A 7,748-nucleotide genomic window follows, 5' to 3' on the forward strand; every position below is an offset into this window, starting at 1 on the left:
AGCTTCAAAATTATCTCTCTTAGTTCTCTCTCTCTCTCTTTTTTTTTAGTTTTATTTATTTATTTATTTTTAAATTTTTTAAATAAACATATAATGTGTTATTGGCCCCAGGGGTACAGGTCTGTGAATCGCCAGGTTTACACTTCACAGCACTCACCATAGCACATACCCTCCCCAATGTCCATAACCCCACCACCCTCTCTCTCTTTTTTAAAGATTTTATTTATTTATTTAACAGAGAGATAGAGATCACAAGTAGGCAGAGCAGCAGGCAGAGATAGAGAGGGGAAAGCAGGCTCCCCACCAAGCAGAGAGCCCAATGCAGGGCTTGATCCTAGGACCCTGGGATCATGTCCTGAGCCCAAGGCAGAGGCTTTAACCCACTGAGCCACCCAGGAACCTATCTCTTAGCTCTCTCAATCAGAGTTTCTAGATTGAGTCTGAACACTTGGACATGCTCACCTGGGGCTTTTGTTTTCTCTTCTTATCAGCTACTTGGTCTCTCTAAACCTCTATCATTTTATCTGCCAAATGAATATAATAATAGTCCTTATCTTATTGGATTTCTTTGAGAATTAAGTAAGATTATTTGTGTTTGGCTCTAACACAGTGACAAGGATATAGTAAGGGCTCATCAGATGTTAACTGTTATTATGTTATTATTTTATTGCTGGGATTTCTGTCACTGCTCTTATGCTGTGTCTTCAAGTATTTTCTGTGCATTCTGTCTGGATGAGTAATTATCCCTAGAGTTAGTGTTCCCTGTTGGTATTAGGGCCAGAGTTTTGTTCTTTCCTTTAGTTCATTGGCCCCATGCTTATGATCCCAGGGGTGACTCTGACACCTGCCTCCAGAAGGAAGCATGTGTCTTTTTACTCAAAATATAAGCACCCCAAACAGAGCAGGGATAGTGACAACCCATCAGGCCAACATGATCAGTCTCCATCTTTCTGTTTTCTTCTCATTCCTCTTTTCTCAGAACAAGCAATGTTTTGAGCTCTGCTCTCCCACTTTCTCAGTCCTTCAGCTGATACTGTGATACAGTAGGTGAGTTTAAGAGCATCAAGGATGGTAGGGGGAGGGATTGTCAGGAGTGTGAGTGTTTGTGTACTTAGGAGTATCTGTAAAGGAGAGACTAGAGCTGGGAGAGAGAAAGTAGAGATGTGGGAATGAGAGAAAGGATGAGAGAGGGATTGCACAGGGTGCTGGCAGAGCACAGGGTGGGTGGGTGGGCACAGGGGGACATGTCCATTTGATAAGGAGGTGGCCCTGTTTAGGAATGGGAATGCAGAATGGGGCCAGGAAAAGCACTGGAGTATGTGGGGAAAGAGACTTTCCTTGATTAAAAATTTTTTTAATTAAAAAATTTTTTTTCTAACTACACATATTTTTAATTGAATTAAAAATAGATAGATGATGGATAGATAGAGTCACATGCCATTGTAAGAAATAATGCAGAGATTCATTTACCCTTTATCCAGTTCCTCAAGTGGTAACATCTTACAATATTATAATATAATATTTACCAGGATACTGATTTGATGAAATCAGGATACAAAACAACTCCATCACCACAGGAAGCTTCCTTTTATCCTTTACTAGCCACACAATCCTCTCTTCCCCCATCCTTCACCTCTGGCAACTGCTAATCACACCGATCCATTCCCCATTTCTATTTTCCTTTAATTTCAAGAATAGTATGTAAGTGAAATCATATCATATGTATCACTTTGATATTAACTTTTTCTTCACTCAGCATAATTCTATGGAGATTCATCTAAATTGTTGTACACCCAATAGTTTCTTAATTTTTATTCCTAACTGGTAGTCCACTGTTTAACCATTCACCCATTGGAGGATATGTCAGTTGTTTCCAGGTTTTTGCTCTTACGAGTACAGTGAACATTAACGTCTGTCTCAAAGTTTTCTTTGTGAACCCAAGTTTTCATTATCACTGGGATAAAGGCACAGGGAGCATTATTTTCAGCAGATTTTTAAAAGTTTTTAATTTTTAAAAACTCACAACTCTGGGGTCAGGTCACATGCTTTACCCACTGAGCCAGTCAGGTGACCCTGATAAGCGTTCGGGGGCAGTTCACAGAGCAGTCAGAACCAGACTATGCCAAGACAGGGTTTATCAGTGGGGGCTATTCATGAAAATGGCTCAGATTTTGATCAATACATTGGTGAGACAGGGAAAGCTACAGGTGAAAGATTAATCACTAATTCCGTGGTTCATTTCTTCACATATTTCCTAAGTACCGATGATGTGCCAGACTCTATGCGTAGTGCTGTGAACTCCCTGTCCCAAACTGAGGAGGACTCTTGAGGAAAGTTTTCTTGGTAATCTGGGTGTCAGGTGTGTATAAACCAGGAAAGTCTTGTCCTTTCAAGAACAGGTACAGAGATTGGGACCAGAGATTGCGCCTTGGAGCTGGGTTCTCTATGTTTATGCCATCACAACATAAGAATATGGTGGATGATGTTTATACATGATACACCACCATATGCTTACTTGGAGTTTTACAAAATCTTCAAAATCCTTATTAGGAGTGAAACAAATGGGTAGGTGGAAATTTTTCTTGAGATGTTTATTTATTTAAAAGCGTGAGTTACTATGTCAGTGAATTAAGGGCATATCAGTCCCTCTGCAGTATAGATAACACTGGCTTTAGATTATGAAAATATTTTACATGCTGGCTTTAAGTGCATGTGAGCAAGAGTGAGGTTATTAGAGATACAAAGCTGCATTTGCTCCAATTTATTAAAAAGATAAACATTCACAAGTTTTTATACCTTCTGTATTGAAAAGAATTCCTTGTGACATATCTCATAACTAGTCTTTCCAATATATTGTGCTGCAAACAGAGGCAACCCTTATAACCTTGGGTGAGGGGCAAGCTGTTTTATCCATTAGGGACATGGCTTCAGTGTGGAGAACTGGTACTTTTTAAAGAACCTAAGAGTGGTGAAAAACATTTCAGTTCTGAAGCCTGTGTACAAAGAAAATGGCAATATAAAATTACTATTTGTTTAAATAAATAAATATCTACATAATACAACTAGGCAAAAAAGTAATGGGCTCCACTGCTATATAGTTGTCTAACAATTGTACTTAATGCAGTTTGTGAGTATTTTAATACGTTGTTCTTATGTCAGGGGAGTCTTCCAATGTTAAGACTACATGAAGATATAAAAGGCTTTTACATAACCCTCTAAACAGAGAAGGGGCATAACCAAAAAATAGAGCTGGTTGGGACTCACAGGAAGAAAAGAAGACCCTGGGAGAAAAGGAGACAGCAAAGTCTGCTCAGGGGCTGCAGGGAAGAAATGGCTCCATTTTTCCTTAGCCTGAACTGGATCTTCCCCCGATGCTCTCTCCTGGCTCTCCTTGGTTCTGGAGCTGGAGCTCTGACTCCATCACTCTGCCTTGCCCCCAGCATTCTATAAATGATGGAGACAGTCTGTATCTGCTGAGACAGATGGGTGTTTTTCAAAGCACTCAAGGGAAGCCTGCCAGGTAGCTGTGACCGCAGCTAAGTCCGTCAGTGGTGGGCCTGCTCGGTGCACCACCCAGCCTTCCAGTCTTGGTTCTGAGACACCAGGTCCTTCTGACAGATCTGTTCTCAGGCTGTTTTTTTCTCCTGGGGCACTTTTCTCATCCTTTTCACTCTTCTTTTTCCTGGAAAAGGAATTTCCTCTGGTATTTGGGTGAAGAATAAGACTTTAATATTCCTGAATATTCATTAAGGTGTTTTGCCTGTTGAAAAAAGACAATGGGATGATAGCCAAAGAGACTTATAAATACTAATAACAGAATAATAACCTTGTTTTTGGAGCACTTTATCTGAACTAACTCATTTAATCCTCCCGATTATCTCTTGAAGTTCATCGTTACCCATGTTATAAATGAGAAAATGGAGGAATACAGGAGTAAAGTAACTTGCCCAGGATTATGCAGCTAGTCAGGGGAGAACTGGGAAATTAACTGGGAAGTCTGGCTCTAGACCTTGTTGTCCTCACCTACTATACCTGTTCCTTCCCACTCAGTATGGCTCCCTGCCCCTCATTCTGAATCCTTTTTTCTCACTCGTCTAGATATTGTCTTAGAGTTCTGGGAGGTAATTTCTGTGAAACTTTGGATGTGCCTCCTTGTGCCTGTGACTTTCCTCTCTTCTCATACCACTTCCTAAATGAACCTAGAACCTTCCTGCTGAGAACCTTCAGCAGGGCTAAGATGGGGCACTCAGAAGCCATTGAATGAAATGAAAATCCTTCTTCACACACAGTAACCTCCTTTCTGGAACCTCATTAATAGCCATTCAGGTCTCGCTGTCCTTCTCCCTGCCCTGCTTTTGCTGCCTCACTCTTGAGGTTTTAAAACATCATTAGAATTATAACAGAGAGCCAGAGTTATTTTTCTGAGGACTTATATCAGGTACCTTTCATTGAGAAGGGATGCATTAATAACTAATTAATAACTAATGGGATTGAGAGAAGTGATGAGGAAAATTTTCAGTAAATTTGCTTTCTGGTGGGTCTTTTGTTTATATAAATTTGGGGCCTGTGCTTTCGAATAGAGGCAGAGCAATGCTATCAGTGGTCTTTCTCTGTGCTTATCCCAGCAAAGCTCAGCTTTTCCTCTAAATAGAAGTTGAAGGGATATTTAAAATATACTGCTTTGAAAGACGTCATATTATTAGCCTCCCCGGGGACCATGCTTCTTTGAATCTGGCCCTGTTCCCTTTTCGGTACCCACCTGTAGTCCCATTGCTCCCTCCACACAGCCCTTCATGCTCTGAGCAAGTGCATCTGCATAGGGGCCAGGGGGATAGACTCATAAATGGGGGCTTTCATTCCTTTGGATGCCCTCCTCCCTGGGGCCCTCTGTTTATCAGTAGATCCATCTAGTATTTATTTGGTAATTTTATACTCCTGATTCTCTCCTTAGTCTTTCTATGATCCCCTTTGTCCATGTTCCCTTTCAGAGATTTAATCATACTTTCTCCAGTCCTGATAGCTAACAGGTGGTCCAGAGCTTCAGTAAGAAACCAGTCATACCTGAGTGTTGGGAAAAGCTAAAGAGAGAGGACTTTATGCTTAGCCCTTCTTAGCAGAAGGGAGATCTGAATCTTTCTGAAGGTAAGAAACAAGTGGGGCAGGAGGAGGGCTATATTGAAGGAGCCACAGGGAAGTGTATTGATTCCTTGTACTCAGAATAGTTTTCCTATTCTGGGGGCAGGACGAGGCTCTTAAGAATAAGGTGATCTAGGCTAGACACACATTTATGGAACCATTTGGGGAGGAGCATGAAAAGTCACAAGGAGCAGGCAATGAATATGGTCCCTCTCAGTTTCATTGGTTGCTCCATTCCTTCCTGCCTTTAGGGAAGATTTGAATTTGGGCCAGAGTGGAGAAATACATGCTTTAGGCTCCTTCTGGATATCTGCTTGATGCTCTGGAAGGCACAAGTGCCAAGGTATTAGGCTAATATCATGTGAAATGTTCAAAGTAATAGCCAGATAAATTTAATGTGATTAAATATAATCAGGTTAGAATATAGTTTAGCTAATAGGTCTTCAGGAAGGAGATACATTGCTATGAACATAGACCATTACAAATTGGTATATTTTAAGGATGTATTTTAAGGTTAAAATTTGTGTAAGTAGAAGAGGAAGGGAAGGGAAATTTAAATAAACAGAGAAGGAGCAAAATCTTGGGGGGAGGGATAAGTATAAAACAGGTAAGGGTGCAAACTCCACTTGTGTAGAAATGGTAGAATGAGGTCAGAAAAGTATAGTGGGGCCAAACTTTGGGAGTAGGGTGACTGGAGGCAGGGGAAACCTCTGTTAGTTCTTGAAGCATGATTGACATAGAAGCTGTTCATGCTAATGAGGCACCATGGATCAGAAGTCATTCCTACACCCAAATGAGCATTCTCTGGGAGAACTTGTCTAGAGAGTCCCACAGTTTAGAACCCAGTGCTATCTTTTATTGTCTCCACACACACTCAGGGGTCCTTTCTGTTCCTGTCACTTTCAGCAGACTCTTCGGCTTCTGCGGTGTTACAGAGAGGACCCTAAAGTGCATCATGACTCACACCAACTTTACCATCTTCCATCCTGCAGTTTTTGTCCTACTGGGCATCCCTGGGTGGGAGGCTTACCACATTTGGCTATCAGTACCCCTCTGCCTCATGTATATCACTGCTGTCCTGGGGAACACCATCCTGATAGTGGTCATCATCACAGAACGTAATCTTCATGAGCCCATGTACTTCTTCCTCTCTATGTTGGCCATCACAGACATCTTGCTATCCACCACTACTGTACCCAAAGCTCTAGCCATCTTTTGGCTCCATGCCCATGACATTGCCTTTGATGCCTGTGTCACCCAAGTTTTTTTTGTCCATGTGATGTTTGTGGGGGAGTCAGCCATTCTATTAGCCATGGCCTTTGATCGTTTTGTGGCCATCTGTGCCCCCTTGCATTATACAACAGTGCTAACATGGCGTGTTGTGGGAAGGATTGCTCTGGCCATTGTCACCCGAAGCTTCTGCATCATCTTTCCAGTGATCTTCTTATTGAAGCGGCTGCCCTTCTGCCAGAACAACATCGTCCCCCATTCCTACTGTGAGCATATTGGAGTGGCTCGCTTGGCTTGTGCTGACATCACCATTAACATCTGGTATGGCTTCTCAGTGCCCATTGTCATGGTCATCTTGGATGTGATCCTCATTGCTGTGTCTTACTCACTGATCCTCCGAGCGGTGTTTCGTTTGCCCTCCCAGGATGCCCGGCACAAGGCCCTCAGCACTTGTGGCTCTCACCTCTGTGTCATCCTCATGTTTTATGTTCCATCCTTCTTTACATTATTGACCCACCGCTTTGGACGTAACATTCCTCGACATGTCCATATCCTGCTGGCCAATCTTTATGTGGTGGTGCCACCAATGCTCAACCCCATTGTCTATGGTGTGAAGACTAAGCAAATCCGGGAGGGTGTAGCCCACCGGTTCTTTGACATCAAGACTTGGTGCTGTGCTTCCCCTCTGGGCTAATGGCTCCCCATGAATCTGCACTCCAAGTTTTATCAAGGAAACTAAGCATAAAATACAGAGATTTTTTTGGACTGAGAGGGCTTTTACTTCTCTTCCTCTTTCTCTTCCTTTTTTGTTGTCATCAGTCCCTTCCAACTTTTCTTTTTTTTTCTCTTCTGGTTCTTCATCTTTGCCTCCTCTCCTGTTTCTTTGTTTGCTTTATCTTCTCTTCTCATATCCCTTCTCCACATCCCAGAGATAATAACTAAATGTACACGACTCTCATGTGAACATTTGGTATCTTCAGTAGACCAGACATACTCCAGAAACACAGAGAATTGAACACAACATGAAGTGGGTTATAAGCACATGGATGAAAATAATTTTATATTTAACATCTGAAGGGGTTCCAGGTTTTTTTTTTTTAGTCTCCAAATGTGCACTGATTGTTTGTACAGACTCAAGAAGCTCTGTCTCCTAACTTTTACAGTTGCAGGTATTATTTATTTATCTATTCTAAAACTTATTTATTTTTATTTTTTTAAGATTTTTATTTATGTATTTGACAGAGAGGTAGAGAGACAGTGAGAGAGGGAACACAAACAGGGGGAGTGGGAGAAGGAGAAGCAAGCTCACCACTAAGCAGGGAGCCTGATGTGGGGCTCGATCCCAGGATCCTGGGATCATGACGCGAGACAAAGACAGCGGC

At 41.9% G+C, this 7,748-nt stretch overlaps 1 protein-coding gene across 1 annotated transcript; it reads left to right on the forward strand.

Moving 5' to 3' along the window:
• The first annotated feature begins 6,091 nt into the window (after positions 1–6,091).
• Positions 6,092–7,060, forward strand: LOC111159546 (olfactory receptor 52B2). Its single transcript, XM_022522075.1, has one exon. It carries the CDS (start codon positions 6,092–6,094, stop codon positions 7,058–7,060), a length of 969 nt encoding a protein of 322 aa, XP_022377783.1.
• The last annotated feature ends 688 nt before the right edge of the window (positions 7,061–7,748 follow it).

Source organism: Enhydra lutris, unplaced genomic scaffold (genome assembly GCF_002288905.1).
Source record: "Enhydra lutris kenyoni isolate GAN:26980312 unplaced genomic scaffold, ASM228890v2 scaffoldscaffold68, whole genome shotgun sequence".
NCBI lineage: Eukaryota > Metazoa > Chordata > Mammalia > Carnivora > Mustelidae > Enhydra > Enhydra lutris.

What these genes read in the sequence shown, in the direction of transcription:
- LOC111159546 (XM_022522075.1), top strand. Translation starts at nt 6,092, where the DNA reads ATGACTCACACCAACTTTACCATCTTCCATCCTGCAGTTTTTGTCCTA.